The sequence below is a fragment of the Patiria miniata genome, unplaced genomic scaffold (assembly GCF_015706575.1).
Source record: "Patiria miniata isolate m_02_andy unplaced genomic scaffold, ASM1570657v1 HiC_scaffold_3, whole genome shotgun sequence".
NCBI lineage: Eukaryota > Metazoa > Echinodermata > Asteroidea > Valvatida > Asterinidae > Patiria > Patiria miniata.
In genome coordinates, this window is record NW_024037069.1 from 42,984,238 (window position 1) to 43,004,730 (window position 20,493).

Consider the following 20,493-nt stretch of genomic DNA (forward strand, 5'->3'; position numbering starts at 1 on the left):
AATGGATCATGGAGGATGGGCTCAACTGAGATGGCGATGTACAAAACCCCTGTCATAGTTGGTGTGAGGAAAGACAAATGACACTAGTGTTATTGTTATGGCTACAATCATATAATTATTTCAAACAAAAACAATCAGTCCACCGTCTAAATATTTTGATAGATAGCTGTCTAGGCTTGCAACATTGCAAAAGTTATTTTAGTTGGCTTGTGTTTTATTTATTTGTTATTCAAAATAATCATGACTAGCATAGACTAGACCCTAAATAAATAAACTTCAACCTTAATCTTCTGCCGTTGTAATCTTCACTTGTTCTAGGCTTATTATTTCGCCGTACCAAGAATTGGACACATTTTTATGGTGCTACCACATTTTGCGGGTCATGATTTTGTTGCAGCTTCAAGGGCGGATCCAGAACACAATTGTTTTTTTTTGGGGGGGGGCAAAAAAAAAAATTGTGTCCCCCCAAAATTTTTTGGATTCTCGATGCTCTGTGGTGCGATCTGAGGCAATTTCTGACCACTTTAGCCAATGTTTTTTTGAGGAAAAGATAGTGGTGAACTCATTGCCTGCCTTTATTGCGACGTCACATAAAAAAAACATCAATTGGTTTCGTTTGGGGGGCATGGCCCCCTTTGGCCCCCCCCCCCGGATCCGCCCTTGTGCAGCTTCAGCACGTGACGGGGTGTGCGTGCGCGCGTGTGTTATGCGCGCGCCAAATTTAACGCTACAAAAGTAGCCTGTGTTAATTTGCCATAAAAGACTGCATGTTTATTCCATACGCGTGCGTGAGATCGCGGAAATCGTTAATTTCGACCGCTCCCCATCCCGATAAGTATGTATATGCGGGATTAATTTGCACAGCTGTGGATTTCTTGTTTTTAACCAGTTTTGTCAAGTTAATTGTCAAGTATTGGCGTCGGCAGTTCCTTCCATCACTGAAGATACAGGTAAAACTAAAAGGCTTAGGCCCAAAACTGCTTTTTCTTTACAAAAAGTTTATTCCCTGCAATAATTGTTTTATCTTACTCTTTGAATTCCAAAGAGTGAAAATTCACTCCATTCGAGTGAAGATTCACTCCCACAGTCGGAAACTAGCGGCTAGACGTTTTAGAGTGCAATTCCTTCAATCGTAAAGCGTATTTTTACTCGAGCTTCGACTGAAGTGGTTCTTTTTTTTCCAGACTTTTTCAGTCTAAAATGAAGGTGATTTTCACTCTAAAACGTCTCGTCCCTCATTTCACTCTTTGGAATTTAGAGAGTATGCATGAGTGATTTGCTATCTTTCAGAAGTCAATGAAACGAAACAGTCAAAAGGCCAAAGCTAAACGGCAGTCATTAGATGCTTAGGTTTAACTTTCGTATAGTCCTAGTAGTATTTGCCATTTATAAGAAAAGTATAACGAAAGTGAAAACTTCAACTATAGGTCTTGGCCCTTAGTACGCCCGTTCATATTTTAACATGTTATTTTTTTTCCCCCATTTTCAAGGCTCAGGTTTCATGTTGGATGAGGCTATGGCGGTACAGATTGTTGACTTGTTCGCCCCTGGCTGGATTTCTACCAAAGGTATCAATTTAAAATACTTTCAGGGACAGAACAAAATGGGTTTTTTATTGTCTATAATCGATCGACGTAACCAGAAGTTTGGTATAATCATAATCGGCCCTTACGGAGGTCATCATACACATGCGGTTTTCAGAACTACGATAGATTTACGTGTAGTACCCGGTTCCTAATCTACGGGGAGGGGGGCCTAACACCCCCTCCCCCTTGCACCGCCATGATCATGAAGAAAACACCGCGAGTAAATACCTAATATACCCCCCCCCCCTTGGCAGTATAAGCCAAGAGGGGGGGGGGGGGGTATCCTCTTGATCCTAGCCTGAATCCGCGTCGGCCCGTAATTCAGGTTGAACTATTTTCTAAGTTTAGTTATTGGCTTCCCGGAGGAGACTCTTTAAGGGGAATCATCGGCCCCAGCGTGGTTCACAAAATATTTTGTTTGCCGAAGTATGGATTTGAATTGTCGTCGGTCCGGACGTTAGTTCTGAATGCCCATAGGCGAAGCCAGCGGGGGCCGGGGGTAATTTACGCCCCCCCCCAATATTTTGTAAAGACTGTCCTTTTCCATTCAAATGCCTTTTGTTCAACAGCGCTTATCTCCCCCCCCCCCCCCCCAATCCAATATTTTGTAAAGAGTGCGCTTTTTGGTAACAAGTGCCATGATCATGATGTGGCCTTTTTCTGAACATGTGCCCCCCCCCACCCCCCCCCCCCCCCCCCCCCACACACACACACACACTATTTGATGTTACGTAGGCCAAGTGTCCGGAGAAAAAAAAACGTGTCTAGTAGATACATTTCAGCATGGATGTGCTTTTTCAAAACAAAACAAAACCATAAAAATGACCTTTGGTACGCCACTGAAGCCAATAGCACGAACAAATTTCTGCCATAGACAGACCCTGTTCGCAAAATACAAAATGTTGGTAAAAATAGTGAAATTGTCTTTCAAAAATACAGTTTTGTACGATTATGTTGTGACTGCAGAGGAAACTTGGGTTGTTTTTTCTGAAGGCATATAATATAGATAATATTCCTTTAAATGATATAGTTTAACCGAGTCTAAGTTTGATTAGAAGTAATAATTTTCCAAAATTTCTCAGCTCTTTAGCCTAGAGTTGACCCTGATTTCGCAATGAACTTACTGAGAGTTTTGTTAATCTTAGAAGCAACGTCTACCCCGATGTCCTCATCCTCATACGCCGGTCGCCTCGTTGGGAGGCCAGAAGGAAGCACCAACAACAACGCTCAGACGGCCCAAGACAGAGACGAGAAACTACTCAAGAGAACCTCGCTCAAGTACGCGCGAAACGCCACCAAAAAGACTCGACCGTACTGCAGAGGTATTAACAGGACAAATTTTGTTTGAAAATTCCTCACATTCGTCTGTTATCGGCGATAACTAAAGGAAATGAATACATCATAAATGACAACAAGTTTTTATTTTGCGTCGGGAAGATGTACAACTCGGTATTGGGTTTAGGTAGGAGGTCGTGGGTTCGGGTCCTACCCGAGTACGAGTATTAAAGCTGTGGGTTTTTGCAAGCCCCCGGACAACACTGAGTATAAACAGCGTGTATGAAAGAAGGGCAAAACCCTATACTTGAACCTCTTAATCGCTTATGGCAAAGAGCAGTGGCGTAGAGGGGGGGGGGGGGGGGGGCCGTGGGGGCGACAGCCCCCACATGAAACCTTGTCGCCCCCAGTCGCCCCCCCCCACCCCCACTGAGATTTTGAGTTTCTACAAAAATTATCATTGATCTACATGACGCCCCCCCCCCATGAAATGTTCCAGCCCCCCAGCGCCCCCCCCCCCCCCATGAAATGTTCCAGCCCCCCCCCCCCCCAGCCCCCCCCCCCCCCCCCCCCCCTAAAAAATTCCTGGCTACGCCACTGGCAAAGAGTGCAACTGCATTTCAACTAAGATGCTTATTTTTGCGGCAACATTATCCGACAGACCCCGCCGAGAGAGGACCACGTGATACCGACGTCGATGTCATGAGTTTCTATGACGACCACGGCGAGTTTTCTATCCGATTTGAGGGTGAGCCCCCTGGTGATGAGTCTCAGCCATCGTGGATAAGACAAGAGGACCTGCTGATGAAAAATACTGGAAAAGGTTGGTTTCTATTTTCTATTGTAGATATCTTTTGAAAACCCTGGCTGGTATCATTCGTCTGGAGTTACAAATCTGACTAAAGTTTAACTCTGTTCTCAAGTACAAGACGATTATAAGTTTGTGTAAATCCTGAGAACGACATTGGCTGACTACACGCGAACAGATGGGTGTTTTTTTGCATCGAACAGAGGTTGAAAGTGACAAGACGCCAGTGTCTGTGGGAAGGAACAAGACGAAGTCCAAAGCAGTGAAGACTTGGAGGAGGCAAGTAAAGGGCCTCCAAGATAAAGATGATGACTCGGCAGCACAGAAGTTTGCACCGATATGGATGAAGAAGAAAGCGTTGCATTCATGTAAGCTCTTTCTGCTCAAATTTTAACTACACGTGCGAAACACGTAGCAGTGGTATATTTTTCATTCTTCCCTGGTGTCTTCCATTCTTGCCTAGTATTATTTCTGACAGGCTGACACTCCGAGAAAGACTTTTAACATGACATCTTTGACAAAGAATTATTTTGTTAGGAAGGAGCGAAACGCCCAGCCTTTATTCTTGGCTTTATGTGATTAAAAAAGAAAGAGTTAAATTCGTCAATTGTCACTTTCTGTGTCCAAAATAGCTTCTGGTGAGAATGTCGACGAACTGCAGACGTCTGTCCCTGTGCCACAGTCCCTGCTTGATACTGATGCATGTCATGTCGCCAGGACTCCAGAAAGATCTGAATCTTCCAACGTGACAGCAAACCCTTTGGTCGCCATTCCGCCTGACGAAGAACCCGAGCAGGCACGGTCGAAGTCCAAAGACAGATTCGAAGAGACGGGACGGCCCAATACGGAGGCACACAAGTCTAGCAGTACCAAAAGTCTCGAGGTGGGGAACATAAATGTCTCGGACAACGATTCAAGAGAAGCTGGCTGCATGCAGGACAAGGGCAGCTCTTCTAACAAGATCGAAAGTCAAGACAGCTATGGACGGTCAGATTTTACAAGTTCGTCCTCAGATTTTGGTTCGTGTGATTCGCAGCCAAAGTCCCCAGTCCTCACCAATGGGCCGGAGTGCGTAAATGTTCCTCCTGAGGGGCAGGTAAACGGGCTCATCTTCCGTGTTTTGCTAACTGCTGTCGTCACACTGTTGGTGGAAGATGTCATCGAGGACAGCATCAGAGAAATTGAGGATGAAATTCTAGAGGAATTAGAAACTTTGGATCTGTTGGACCTTTCAAACCTTTCAACTGACGAGAGCTGCTTTCAGAGCGATGGTTTGAATTATCAGGACCAGACTTGGTCGGACTTTGAGGTGTACGAGTCACCAAGTGGCTCCAAGCGACCCGTGGAAGCGCTGATGACTGATGAGACGCCGCCCTGGGACTCAGAGAATGCCTTTCTTGGGGAGGAGTCATTCATTAACGCTTGCCTTGAGGAGGACGCCCAGGAGAATGGCTACGCAGCCTCTGTTGCCGTCATGGACGGCGGGGAGGCAGAGGGGTTCATGACTGATGTCGTATTGCTGTGGACTTTGGAAGGGGATAGCTTCAATACCTCCGGGGACAGTAGTGTGCCATCTCCAGGGTTTGATGAGGATGTGAGTGATTTTGGCGATCGTGGTGAGAGGTCTTGCATTGATAAAGTTCGAGCTTGTCGCGCCTAGACCTTTGATGTGTCTTGTGGGGTGGCTGAGTGATGTGGCTGGGATGGGACATGGGAATCAAACAGGAGATATATTCACGGAGTGGCGAATCAAATGAAACAGGTTACCATGAGCCTAGAATGCCAATTATGCTGCCATTATGTACCACACATTGCTCGTCACTGGCGCTCAGCCAATTTTGCAGCGGCAGGTATGGCCTAGTCGAGCCGGGATAGGAACGTCTGCGGCCGCTCTCGCACGGGAAACTGATATTTAGATAATGCACTTCTTTTCTTCCGAAAATGTTTAACTGTACGGTAAGGTTGAAATTTTACTAGCTTTCGTAAATTCGTTGTGGGAGATTTTGTTTGTCTTAATTTAGTACTAATTGTATCTTCTTGTCATAAACTGTATGTTGAAAATAAACTTTGAAATTGTGAATTATGAACAGGCTTTGTCAGTTTCTCTTACTGTAAGAAAAGGTGTTAATTTTCAATTTTGCCAAACTTTAAACTTATTGTGGTCTAAAAATAGTGCTTTATCGAGAACAGTGGCGTAAGAGTCCAAATAGTACAGGGGTACTTGGGGGCGGCTCCGTTTCTGAAGGGGCACTCAACTTGTCTTTTATATTTTTTCATAAATGGTCAGTTTTGCCTTCCCCAAATTCTGAGCAGGGGTGGGGGAATTACAAAGAGTTGGGCACGCAGGCCTTGTGGGGGGGGGGGGGCGTACCCACAACCCCAGGGGACTCACTGCACCTTGAACCGGGGGGGGGGGGGGTCATATCGACAAACCATGGTTCAGTATAACCAGCACATAAAATGCAAAACGAGTTGTGGGACTCCTCATATTCCGCCCTCCTCCCGCGGTCAGTCCGCTACGCGCCGTGCCAACTGAACATTCCCATTTACGTCGTGTACACAGAGCACAATTACCATTCGTACATATGAATAATTAATTAATCATAATGCCAACACCCTTTGACCTATAGTCGTGAAACGTCTTGGGTCTGTTCATGATGAGTTGCTCTATGCATGTAGGCCTACCGAGTTTCAAAATCTTTCGTCACTCGATGGCCGAATTCTTGGGGGGGGGGGGGGGCGGAATCCGCCCCGCCTCCCCCCCCCCCCCCCCCCCCCTTCCCCGGGCTGAGAGATGGTCAAAACCACCCGGGTTAAACAAGGGTGTGGGAAGATATCTCGGATTAATCAGGCACGGCAATCCGCGTTTTCGAACTACAATCGTTAATCTATCTTGTACATTCGTATCAAAACATTAAAAAACTCGTCGAGTGAGCCACCAAAATAATCAGTCAATACAGATAATCATCCCTGGACCTACGTACTGATCAGTGATAGAGCTTTCATAATGTACCATTTAAACAAACTGTGCTTTCGCTTAAAAAAAGAAGATTTGATTTGATTTGATTTTGATTTGATTTTGACCTTATGGACCGCCGCGCCCGGCCGCAATCTCTTCGATAAAAGCACTGGCTCTAATAAAACAAACAAATTTAGTAGAGGGCGCCATCACGTTGAATCGTACGACGATTGTTTATCTTTCGCATTTGCAGTCTAGTTCCTGCATTCTGCTGACCTTTAGCTGTATGATAAACGCGGCAGGGCATTGAGGGTATCCGACCTTCCACCCCAAATATGCCAAAATTCACAAAAGCAACCTCGTCGAGCTGAAGTCCGTCTCATTCTGCTTATCGGGAAGTAATTGCTGAAAACGGTGGTGTTTTCAATGAAAACATGATGCACTGATGTGCTTGGCTGTTCCAGAGCTTTGACGAAAGATTGTGCATGGGGAGATTAATTCTAAATGGTAAGTATGGTACACGTTTCGTGCATGGTGTTATTTATTCTCGTTGTTTGCATTGTTACTTTTTTTTCGGCCCGAGTTCTTTTTCGGTCTGTGAGTGTGATGTGAAGTCCACAATTGTGGACTTCACACTCACAGTGCAAAATCTCCACTACCAACATGCAAGCCAGATGTTGGGAAAATGTCCATACTCAATCGCCACTTACCTGCCGCCAAACGAATCAATTTTCAGTTCACCTTGTGATTTCAACCAAGAGGAATCCAGGAAGCTGTGTAAATACGAAAAAAAATTAAGCAAAATGTGTTTTTAGAGCACATTTTGGACCCACACGTCGTGCAGAACTAAGTTGAAGCAGCCGGTCAAAACTGCGGTACGTTATACGCATGACATCGACAACCATGACGTCACATGAGCCGGCCAATGATAGTGCAATACGTCATTATGAATATTTATTTTCTCATGAATATTTAGTTTATTTCAATGGCTACTTCAAATACGTCCAAAGATTGATTATTGCAACAGCGATCGTGCGCGGCCTAGCGGTTAAGAGTCTCGTGTTACAAGCAAGAGTCTGAGGTTCGAATCTCGATGAAGTAAGTGACTGATTAATAAATAGGAATAAAGGAAAGGAGAGGGTGAGAGTAGAGGAGGGAAAGTGGAGGGAATAACCATAAAGGATGCAACTTTTGGCGCTTGAAAATTAATTGAAAAAAAGTGGTGATCGAGTATGGAATTTTTTCCCCATGCCAACATTATCGTTGTAACTTCGTATTCACAAGATGGGAATCAGTCATTTTACAATTTCGGACTTTATTTCCCTTTAAAAAAAATCCTCCAGAGCAACAAATCTGAAAAAGAAAATGTAATACTCTGCAATAAAATGTTTTAGACCCCCACTTTTAATACTGGTAAACAGATGGGATAGGGGAGAATTCGACCGGATAAGGAAAACCAGCACTGTCTAGTGTAGTCCGAAAATTTGGGACTCTCAATACTGTGTATGAGAGTCCCAAAACGTAAGGTATTGAAAACATGCAAAACAAGAAAATAGACTGGCACCTAAAACAACCAGTCCAACACAGCTTCAGTACTGCATCAATCAACCATGCCAAAAGAATTTAAGAAACATGTGGCATGAAGCGGGAACTAGTCTCAATTTACTACACATTTCTCCATAGTCAAGCCACCAGACTATTGACACTGAATGAAGAGGTCAGTCTTTTTAAATAGTTGGACCATGGTTGGACATGTACAAGTCTAGTATTTAGCCCCATTTTGAAATCACTTGACTTCCCTCTCATGTGCAAAATATTGGAGAAAAGTCTCCTTTAAAAATTGAATTGAGTATGCAAACTTGGTTGGTGAAATACTGAAGACATTTTCTTTGCCCCAGTGGCATTTTTGGAGAAATTTGCTGGCTAAACTGTGAGTAAAGTGGGCCTGATTTAGTTTTGCACGTTTCAGAGCACTCCAGAGCCCTGTCTGTGTCTAGTGTAACTGAGCATACTGAGAGAGTGAGATCTTAACTGTTACTACATGTACTTATAACATGACCATGTACTTACTTTGTTTGCAGCATATTATAATCAACCCTAGTCAGACCCATGGTTTGTGATAGCAAGTGGTCGAATTCTCCCCCTGGTCGAAAATACACCCTCTTATTCGGGAATCAGCGATAAACTTCGTGTGTGAAATTCAGGGTATTCACTTCAATCGGCCATTTTGTAGATGTGTGTGATATCAACATCGATGTTGTGATGAAAATACAGTACAGTGGGAAAGAGATTGTGTATCTAGCTGAATGTCAGTTTTGAATATCCGAATATTCGGTCACACGCAGTTTCGAGTAATTGAATACTAAATTATTTGAAACTGGACAGCCCTATAAAAGTATAAACATGGTTTGTAATCTGTTTTGGTTGCAAAGCGCAAAACGACAATGATGTCTTGTACTGTACAAGACAACAATGTCTTGTACTGTAGTAAATGTACTTGTTTTGATGTTTGGACATAAACTTAGTAAAATTTGCATTAAAATTTTGCAGTGAGGTCAGTGCAGCTTAAAGGGAATATACAACATTTGCAAACATCGAAAAATAAAACTACCAAGTTTTTGCGAAATACCTTAATAGGATGTTGGTAAATGACAGTCTAAAGCATCTTGTAAAATTATGGCACCTGGTAGGGCCTATACTGTCATTTTCAAGAAAAGTGGTATTTTTGTATCAATTTCCAACGCTGATCGGCCGATCAGCGTTGGAAACAACTGGCTTTTTTTTCAAAAACTGGCCCCAATTGACCATCGCACTTGTTTGCAATCGATTACAAACCTATGAACGGGTACGAGCCAGCTAGACTGGTTCCCTGACTTTACGATTCCCCAATGTATGTAAACTGCTCTGTTTCTTCTAATATGGAGTCAGGGAACCAGACTACAGGAAAATGATCGTTTTTCTTGGTTTTTATAGCATTTTCGAACCCAAAACCTCAAAAAAGTCAGTGTAGCTATATTTGCTATATATTTCCAACCCCCCAATTCCATCCATTTCTGAAAATTACAGCAAAAGCAAATGATGTATATTCCCTTTAAATAATGCCTTATTTTGATATCAATGTGTCTGAATTTTGCTTATTAGTCTGTATTTTTCCTTGGCTTTTTGTTTTGTCAGGTTGACCTTTCTTTAGCTTACCCAAATCCTCTACATGTTCATGTAATTCTTCAGAAGACGAGGGCATGCGAAGGGCATACCTGTAGCAACCGCCTCCCACCGCATGCATGACTACAAGTGCTGGTAAAGACCACGCCCCCAGCGGGGTCAAGGAAGGGGAGGGGCAGGGTCATGGAGGAGGAGGAAAGAACCAACTGCTCAAGTTGAGGTTTCTGTGTCCAGACGATGTGTCGGAGGTCAAGAGATTGTGCGGGGAATGGTTTCCAGTAGAGTGAGTATAGGTTCCGATCCTTTAAGTTTTGATCGTATAACGTCAGATTACCATGTGACCATTCGGTTTTTCCCGTGATCAGCCATCATTGCAGTAGGCAAACGTTTGTTTAGCAAGCACATCGTGCGTTGTAAACTAGACAGTAGGGCTAATTTTCATGTAAAATAACTGTGAATTCTTTATCAGGCCATCCTAAAAAAAAAGGTGTTTCCTGTCCAGCGGGCGGGGGAAAAAAATCCAGTCGGGAAGGAAAATTTTTAATTTGTTTTCCCCCCTGCAGTCTCAGTGGTAAGCTCTGAACTTCAGCCTTTGCTTGTTATTTATGAGGTTATGTTTAAGTCAAATACTGTTTTCTATTCTCGTATGTAACAGAAGGTACAAATAATAAACAAAGATAGAAAAATTACAGGTTATAAAAAAAATCCGGTACCCGGATGCGGGTCAATAGACTTGGTGATGCTTACTTGTTTTGTTCAAATACTGTTTATGATACCTGCACTATATGGTACCGGTAGCTTATCTTTTAGTTTCACACCAGAATTGTTTTACCAAAGGCTTCCTGTATTTCTACTACAGCAGAGTTCAATTTCATTGAGCTGGTAAGGACACAATAATGCTAAGCACGGGAAATACGGTTGTGCAATGCATCTTACATGCGACTGGTTCTCATCTAAATTCTGCTCACATGCAAAGCAGTGTTTTCTGCTTGGGATCTCTGTGCAATTTAGACCCTGGATGACCAGGTCCAAAATTTAAAGACACTCCTAAGTGGATAATATTGCGTATCAAAGTTTTGTGCTGTTATTAAAATAAGCAGAGAACTTGTCCCAAGCAACATGCATTCCATTTGGGTGGCTCCAGAAATTTACAATCAATTAAGTGAAAGGGTGTAAATTGGCCCATAAACATGATAAAGTTATTGATACATCATATACAGCAGTGTTGTATTTTAGTACATTTCTATGAGTACATGTATGAGTACTTTGCCGTTAGTACAAGGTAATTTTTTTTCTGTGAGTGCAATCTGTGTATGTTTCCACGATACGAGTACTTTCCAAGACAATTAGCTCGTTTCTGTGGTAAGCATGTTCTCAAGGGCTTTTTGCTGTCAAACCTAGGCATGAGACGAATGTGAAAGCCTCCCAAACAGTAGAAAACTGGTTCTTTTCATGCTTGTACATGTACATATGTAGCTCAGTAGCTCTTAATTTTTTTTTAAATTCCAACAGGAAAACATTTGCATGAGTACGAGTACAGGTATTATTTTCTTGTGAGTACGAGTACATTTTCATGAGTACTAATACAAATGTACTTGAGTATGAGTACTAACACTGATCCATAGATCATAAACATACATTGTAAACCTTCTAATATCAAGAAATATACATTGTACATGTAGAAAAATGGTGTTTGCACTGTTGGAGACCCAGTGTGCAAGTGTTGTAAACAACTACATGTATGCCTTGATACATTGTACTGTCACCGGTTACTATTTTCCAAAGCAAATTGTTCCGGTTTAGTCAAAATTCCCTGCAGATTCCATACATTATGTTTATGATGAGTTAACCATATGTCTTAACGCTGTACCTTTCATTACCAAACAGGTATCCGGATTCGTGGTATCGTGACATTACAAGCGACCAGAAGTTCTACTCGCTAGCTGCCGAGTCGGCCGGCAAGATTGTGGGTCTGATTGTTGCTGAGGTCAAGACCAGGTCACGATGTCACAGAGAGGTACGTTGGTATCCAATTTTTTTTGGGGGGGGGGGGTTACTCCTAGAGATTTCTTAGAATTGAGAATCATATTATGAGTGTTTTGGTCAAGTTTTGAATTGAAGTCTGGTGTAGTGTGATATTTGGCTCTATGAAATATGGACCTCTTGGTTGTGTTGTGCATGCCTAAGTGAAGATACTTGTAATTAAGACAGTGACAGGTGATGTAAGAGGGTTAGAGACCAGATTTTATAGTAGTCCAAATTTCATATGATACCGGACCTCAGATACTGTTGTTGCAAAATTTGGAGATTTAAAGTTTGAAATGTTTTTCAGTCCCAGATTCATGTCTTTTCAGTACATTTTTGGCAATGACTGACCTTTCGTGATTTATTATTTTTTATATCAGGCTTCCGGCGGTAAAAAAATATCAGCATATTGTATGCTTTCGCAAAAAGTACCCGGATGACAGCAAAATCATGCAGTAAAAGTACAATATTACTTTTGATACTGCCCTCATCTGGGCATTTTCACTGGTTCCCACACAATCAAGTGCGTAGGAACTCACAGTTGTAAACAGAACGTAGCGCGCAGTACCGTCGCATGCGGACGCGCGCGCAGCACGCAGCAGGGTATATGCGTACTGTTGTCAATAACCACAACGGCAGCTTCAGGTGACGCGAAAGTGGTTTCGGTAAGTGAAGAATAGTTCGACGAAATAGGAGAAATGGAGACGGTGTCCGGAAACATATTTCTTGTGAATCAAGTCAGCCTGATATAAATAATGATAATATTGGATGGCTTTTTTCGGGGATACAAGAACATATTGCACTCGCTATGGTATATCTCATGCGATATATTCTTGTATCTCCCTCAAAGCCATCCAATCTTATAAATGTATGATGAAAAAAACTGGCATCAGGATGCAATATTCTTCCCCGTTTTGAAAAATACTGTACAGACATAAACATCATTGAGAAAAAGTGCAGTCACTAATAAATAACTGAAAAAGTACCAGTACCCCACTAGATTTCACATCCACTAGTCTACAACCGAGTCATTGTTGAGTTCACACTCTATTAGTCACGATTCAACGTTGTGTATTGTACCCACTATTTAATTTACTCTCAACTTGAATAGAGACTAATTTAATTTGAGAGTCCACACTTGTACTGTGCATTATACTTGGAAATAATAAAACTTATTAGTTTTGGTAATACTGGAAAAGGTCAGGAAAGGGTACAATAAAAAAATGGTCCCGTCCCAGACCCTAGTATTTTGTGGAAATCGTCCTGCATTTTTAAAAAGATTTTATTCTATGTTGGTGGGTCTTGCTGCACCGTACAACGAAGCGTATACACAGCGCAGCGAACACAGAATGAACAGTTGATTCACATGCTGAAGTAATGGAACATCATCCGAGCATATTTTTTCTGGTTATATAAATTTAGAGCTAAAAAAAAATTGTACCTACCCACGGGCCCCATTGTAATGGGAAACACAATATTTTTCTTGGCCTAATTTATGCAAATGAGCGTATTCATTCTTGACAAAACATCTGCCACGTTTCCATTAATGAATGCAGGGTTTTTTTGTTTTCCTAATGGGCTTGGTTTCCGTTTAACGGTTGAGCAAAATCTCATTGATAATTCGGTACTTGGCGTAATGGTTTCTGAAATGATGCAAAGTCATAGTACTCACGTCTCATTGCATAATAAGCAGAGTGCACGTGTGATGAAATAATCTTAACTCTTAGCGGACAGTAAGCCAATTTATTAACTCAAAATGGTGCCCACATTTGATGGAAAACTGGCATTAGCTTTAACATCCTTGTGCATAGTTTTAGTCTGTCTCAAATAATTCTGTACTCAAAATGTTACATTAGTACCAGTAGTTGTGTCCGTGATGTACCGTAACTTCCATCATATTCAAAACATGTTTGAGACAACCTCAAACGTGATGGATTTTCTTATCTGATGATAGTAATTTCACCCTCCCTGCCTGCAATTTCACAAAGACACCTCAGCAGTCGTAATCAATTGACTGTTTTTAACAGTGGAATGCTCCCTGCCTACAGTACATAAAGCAGGATTGACTGGCTATAATGGCCAAATTATACACATGAACACGACTTTGATGCATCACTTTTTCGTACGTTCTTATAAATACGCAAAAATAAATAAGTGACAAAATGCATTGCTTTGTCATGTAAAGTATAAACGTGTTCATTGATCTGTGCTTAACTTTAAAAGATGGGCAGCATTGTTGTGCGACAATGTCGCGTACATATATACATGTACATGTATATTTGTACAATGTGAATGGGCATTCACTGTTGTAACTTGATACAGCTTTGTAGTAAATTGATAAGCCAGCTAAATTGATAAGCCACCTAGCGATAACCTACCAGTTACGTGCTGTTTGTTGATTGAATTTAATAGTCACAATGTTTTAATACTAGAAATAATTATCTGACTAGTGGTGACAAGCCTGTCTATTAAGGCATGGCAGGGGAAGAGGATTGATTTTTTTGACTGTTCGCGACTGTTTATACAGCAGAAGGGTTTTAACCAATTAACCCTTACTCTCTGAGGGTAGTTTACTGCATGTCAGTTGGTTATGCCAATGCCCTCCAGCTGCAGTTTATTGGAGGATACTTTGATGTAGCAGTGAAGGCTCCAATTGGCAGGAGTTGGAGGCCCTGGAGGGTGCCTGATACTGACCAGCTGGGGGCACTTGATTGTTATCAGAGGACTCTCATTGTTCTCTGTGGCATGTATTGGAGTGCCTGTCCAGTTACCCTTGAAATGACATGGCAGATATTGGAGGGCCATGCAAAAAACATAGGAGATTTTCTTGAGGCACATATTGGCATGCGTTGGAGGGTCTAGTAGGGTAAGGGTTAATTATCCTGAATCTGTGAATATCTAACAACTGATTTTGTAGTATTTGGAAGAACTTTGTTTAAATTTACTTTGGTGCACATATAACCATTCCTGGCCAGTGCAGATGGCGCCCATGGTAAATTGCAATTTTTTTTTACTTATTGTTTAGAAAAATTATAGGCCCCTACATACTTTTTCATCCCGTAGATTTTCATACATGGTATCAATGCGCTGTTACTCTTTGCTGCTAATGCATCAATTTCTTTGGGTAGAAATTTGTCTACCTTTTTAACTCTATTTTTATTTTTTTAATAATCTGATTAGTTGTTTGACCTTTTTACTGACGTATTTTTAAGAATACAAAGTTCATTTAGATCTCAAATTGATAAAACAATGCGCTGTTACTATTTGCTGCTAATGCATCCATTTCCTAGGGTAGAAACCTTGTTATCCTTTTTAGCTCTTTTTATTTTTTAATAATCTGATTGACCTTTTGACTGATATATTTATAAGAATACAAAGTTTATTTAGATTTCAAATTGATAAAACTTTATGCTAGATAGTTGCGTTAATCCTTGACTCTTAAACAAATTAACAGACGGTCAGTGAGATATTTAAAACCCTGCACTTTAACCTTACCCTACTTGACCCTCCAACGCATGCCAATATGTGCCTCAAGAAAATCTCCTATGTTTTTTGCATGGCCCTCCAATATCTGCCATGTCATTTCAAGGGTAACTGGACAGGCACTCCAATACATGCCACAGAGAACAATGAGAGTCCTCTGATAACAAAGTGAGTGCCCCCAGCTGGTCAGTATCAGGCACCCTCCAGGGCCTCCAACTCCTGCCAATTGGAGCCTTCACTGTCAAGATAGTTTATCTGCCAATATACTGCAGCTGGAGGGCATTGGCATAACCAACTGACATGCAGTAAACTACCCTCAGAGAGTAAGGGTTAATGACAACGTCAGATGACAGTGTGAACATAACTATTTTCACAATGCCAAAAAAAGTATGGCCTGACAGGAGTAATGTTGCTTCTAAAATGTGGGGGAAAAAAATGCTAAATATACAGAGGGAAAAAACCTTCAATTTTGTCAGTCGACCAAACAACAAACATTGGTTTCATTGTGAGGGTACCAGCTTAATATTTTGTTGATGCCATCAATCAGATCAGAAGATATTTTCTTGTTTTGTAACAATTTTGATGGAAAAGCTAGTTCATTTCATTTGAACTTTTATATGTCCTGTAAGACACCAGTACCGGTAGGACAGGTCATGACGAGGAGGAAATGAATGGAAGCATTTTTGGAACATGGTCATTTCTTTCAGTGTCCAAACTGCACAGATATTCAGTTCCGTTTCCTAGCATTCTGTACTGATTTTACAAAAATAAAGTGACTGCACAGTGCACATTAGTCCAAAAAAAGAAGGAATATACATTGTATACATTTCCAGTAACCCGACCGACCCCAAATGGGTGTGCATAGGGTCGGCAATTTAATTTATTTTTTTGTCTTTTTTATAATTTTGTTAAATTTTATTCATGCATGCAAATGTTCTTGGAATTGATAAAATGCCCCACAATTCTGAAATACTTGTAGACCGAAGTAAAGTAGATTCTTTCAAGTATGTTTACTTGTCCAGTTGTCCTCCTATATACATTGTGCATGTTGATGTATACTGTGTACGGACGTAGGCCCAATACATTGTAAATGTAAAACGATGTGAACAAATTTATACTTACCCTTTTTTTTGGGGGGGGGGGGGGGAGATAATGTTAGTTTTGACAATGAAGTTATCATGGGGATGATGCTAATTAAAAAAAAAATGGTTTTAGCCCTTGTACAATGTATCAGATTCAAACAGGCCAACTGATTTGATTAAACCAAATACTACAACTGTAAGGCCAACAAAACAAAAAATTCGGTCTCTGGTCAGACCAAAGTTCCGGAATTGACGCGGCGACGCGGCTTTTTTTTTTGGGGGGGGGGCGCTTTTTTTTTCTTCAAGCTTGGATTGTACAGACAAGGTGGGGTACTATTTTGCTTTTTTGGTGTCCTCATGTACATTGGTGTCCTCCATAAGTTGCCTTGGTGCCCTCGATCATTTGCCTTGGTGCAATTTCCCATTCCCTGGTGCTCCTTGGTACAAACATTTGAGGAGGTGCGGCAATAGAGATTTCTGTTGGAGCTACCGCAGAAAATTTCGGGAAAAAAAAGGATTGACGCGCATGATTAGAATCGACGCGCGCGCTGACCAGAGACCGACTATTTTTTTTTTTGGTCTAATGTTTAAATTCACATACTCAGCATCATTTTATAGGCCATGATCATGATGATTACAGAATGTCTGTGGTTGTGTACAGCAAGGTTTAACCTGTGAGCTTGTTTCACTTGTATTTCTCAGGCTCAACTGACAAGTGTCAGGGTTTATGCTGTATACCATTATTCAACTTTCTCATTTGTAGCACATGCATTGTACAACATGTGCATGTAAACTGTCTACTTTAAATACACCAGGAACTAATGTGTATTAGAAGTACATATTGCATTACATGTACATGTGTTTCCTTAAGAAATATGCCCCTTCCTGGAAAGAAAAGCCCCACCTTTTAAAAAAGTTACATCATTGAAATTGTCGGAATTCTTTCAAAGGCATGTACATGTACATATGTACAAAAATGTATTATGAAATCAACTTGCATTTAGATGCCTCAAGAAAATAAATATACATGTAGCAGTATTCACAGGATAACTGTTATCTTAAAAACGGGTGCATACCTACCGGTACATTTTCCCTAACCCTAACCCTAAGGATTTTGAAAAACATAGGTATTTGGGAACATAAATGTACATTGTAGATATTGGGGAACATCTGGTAGACCTCCATAAAAACATACTCTACACAGAGTTTATGTCATCTGAAATTTCATCTAAATTTTCAAACGGCTTTTTTTTGCTACCAGGTAGAGCTACCGTACCTGTTTGCCTTTTTGGGGCTGTTGCTGGTGCTGACATGGAAACTCAGAACTTTAGGTGTTACAAGTATACTTGTCAAACATGAAAGCTAGGTGCATGTGTTTTTATTTCTTACCAAGAATAAACTATTAAACCTCTCCTTCTGTGTACCGTTTGGGCAGGGTTTGAAATTACATGTACATGTACATGTAGGTCTCTCACGAAAACTTCAAAAATACTTTGATTGGGAAGATGAGTTAACCCTTGCCCTCCCAGACTTTGAACATATCTCTCAGGAGTTGTTGTTGCAGGAGGAAAGAACATCCCAGCTCAAATTCAAAGTGTGTGCTTTTTAGTTCCTCTCTGCACAGTAGAAGATTGTGGAGAAGTCGGGGTTAATGACGAAATGAATTTCTGTTTTCTTTTAATTTCGTAGGACTTCAACATCTTGTCGGCTACATTCCCAAACTCAACCCAAGTGGCCTACATCCTCAGTCTGGGGGTGGTGAAGGAGTACAGGAGAAGAGGCATCGGTAAGTCAGGGTTTCATACTTGTATTACAAGTCATACGGGTCTGTGGGTGTTTCCCAAATGTAGGCTCTCTGTCTCTAGATTTGGCTTCAGACTGGAGCAGCCGATTTCACAAAACTTTACATAATGTCCAACTCCACTTGCACCACAGTTTATTGCGTATGTACCCTGAGTTGTTCAACATTTTAGACTGCCGAACATTAAAGTTATGACAATTTCATTTCAGAAAGTTGTTCAAAACTAATTTTCAAAATGGCTGGGCGGAGGTGATTCAACGACTGTTCCACGAATGAACAAAACCGTGTACACAAACATCTGTCGTAAACGCTTATTATCCTTGTCCAAGATGTTTGGATTATTTAAAATGTTGCACATCTACATGTACACCAAGTTTCATGAAAGCGATCTTGAGTATATATTGCGCAGCTGCGCACTAGATTTGTTGCGCAAGTCCTATGAATGACGTAAGTTATGCACTGTTTCGTAAAATTGAATGCTGCTGCATGATTTCAGGTCCCTACCAGTACATGTAACTTTGGGGGCTGTGGATCAATGAAGTCCCCCTTAACCTTCTACCAAAGGCAAGTTGTACAATTGTCTACTTTGATGTAGTCCCTGGTGTTTCGTGCAAATGGTATCCCTAGGCCAAGCAATTGGGTTGATTTTGGATAATTTAGGGATTTAGATCACAAGTTTTGAAATGAATTTGTAGCCAGTGAGGAAGCTGAATGCAGACAAATACTGAGCTGCGATAACTCATCAAAACAGGACTTGATATGAACCCCAAATGGTCTTTCTCAGAAATTGCACTCTTCACTGGAGTGCAATAATTGTTCTACACTGTATGAAGCGTAGCGCCCATGAACACTCGGAAACCATTTGCTCAATGCATAATTCAGGACTTTGAAGGTTTCCCCCGTTGATAGTGTTATTTTATTTTTCCGGTTGAATCCTCTTGGACACATCAGACTCAGACACTATTGAATTTAGCTTTTTGACATTGAGAGGAGTTTAGTCAATACCGGTACCTGTGGTTTCTGCGGTGAAAATGAGTGACTACAGTAGATTGACACAGTACATGTTGTCAATACATGTTAGAACATCTGTTGAAATAGGATAATTTCTGACTTGTGCTCTGGTTTTTACCATTGGTGTTGGACAGTGAATGATTATGGCAGTAAACAGTAATGACTGGTTGAGAAATGCACCTAAATTCACGGTTCTGCTAACCACCGAATTCCGTGCTTATGATCACCATTCTGTGCTAACCACACTAGCAAAACAATTAATCCCTACCGGTAGTTGTGGGATATACATGCACGCCTGCACATGTATACAAGTGTAAGCCAAAAGTCCGTCCTAAATCTTTGCTAACCTTACATGTAAGCACGGAATTTTCTATAACACTTTTAGCGGGGATTTTTCGTTAACGGTAAGCAGCGCCATGAAATTTGGTAAAATTCTTGAGAAACGTAAATTATCACAACAACCGCAGTATATAATGTATGGAGTATGCCAGCATATGTATTGAACCTGGAGGTACATGTACATGTATGTATTTAAAATTCTAATGGCACTGGTATTTAAATTTCTGGCAAAAATGATTGAATTACAGAGTGCGTTTGCAAACTTCAATTTCTATTCGGTACACATAGTTTCTTTACACAATTTTCTTATTCATGAATTTGTTGCATTTCTGTAGGTTTATTGTAAAGTTCCTCACATTGAAACAAGTCTGCATCCTTTGAAGATTTCCCTGTAGAGACGGCGGCCAAAAAAAATAAAAAAATAAAAAACGCCTTCTAAAATTGCTTTCTCATTTTCCGGTGGACTGATTAAATTTCCAGCAAGCAATAGCTGCATCGTGCCTTCCTCAGAAAAATCCAATAATATTTTGGGAAAAACATCAGGCAATATGAATATCAAAAAATACTGTCATTTTGTAGAGTGCATGCTGATTTTTTTCTTGCAAGCTATTGTTCCATCACAGACAGAAAGATTGGTTCATATTTTTCTTTAAAAAAAAAGTGAGGCGTTCTGGCAAAATGAGACAGAACTGGACACAGGCCGTAGTGGAGAAAAATGGAATGGGTGTGATTTTTCCCTCCGATTTTCAGATTTACTCAATACTGGTATTTTTAATCTTTGATACCAGTATGTCTACTTAAGTTTTGAAAAAAATACCGGTACAATGAAGTGGAATAAAAGTGTTTTTAAGGAAAAACAATTGGCTAAATGGCATTTTCACGACAACAAAACTCAAAACTTTAAAGGCCTTTCTCACAGTACGTTGCTTTTTTTATTTGACATGTCAATAAATTTATGCAAA

The 20,493-nt window shown here is 40.9% G+C and overlaps 2 protein-coding genes across 3 annotated transcripts in view; both read left to right on the forward strand.

Annotated features, from left to right (window-relative positions):
• Positions 1–792: 792 nt before the first annotated feature.
• Positions 793–5,756, forward strand: LOC119736839. Its single transcript, XM_038210848.1, has 7 exons — positions 793–950; positions 1,491–1,568; positions 2,732–2,908; positions 3,024–3,048; positions 3,491–3,684; positions 3,873–4,037; positions 4,302–5,756. Exons 2-7 carry the CDS (start codon positions 1,502–1,504, stop codon positions 5,327–5,329), a joined length of 1,656 nt encoding a protein of 551 aa, XP_038066776.1. The 5' UTR covers positions 793–950; positions 1,491–1,501; the 3' UTR covers positions 5,330–5,756.
• Positions 5,757–6,882: 1,126 nt separating this feature from the next.
• LOC119737746 (N-alpha-acetyltransferase 60-like) overlaps positions 6,883–20,493 on the forward strand; it is a 28,208-nt gene continuing 14,597 nt past the window's right edge. The window contains exons 1-4 of one of the 2 annotated variants that reach the window (XM_038212308.1): positions 6,883–7,135; positions 9,803–10,073; positions 11,678–11,807; positions 18,070–18,166. In XM_038212308.1, the coding sequence (XP_038068236.1) occupies positions 9,910–10,073; positions 11,678–11,807; positions 18,070–18,166 (391 nt within the window). In that variant the 5' untranslated portion in view covers positions 6,883–7,135; positions 9,803–9,909. The remainder of the gene's footprint in view (positions 7,136–9,802; positions 10,074–11,677; positions 11,808–18,069; positions 18,167–20,493) is intronic. The other variant, XM_038212309.1, reaches the window with a different exon arrangement.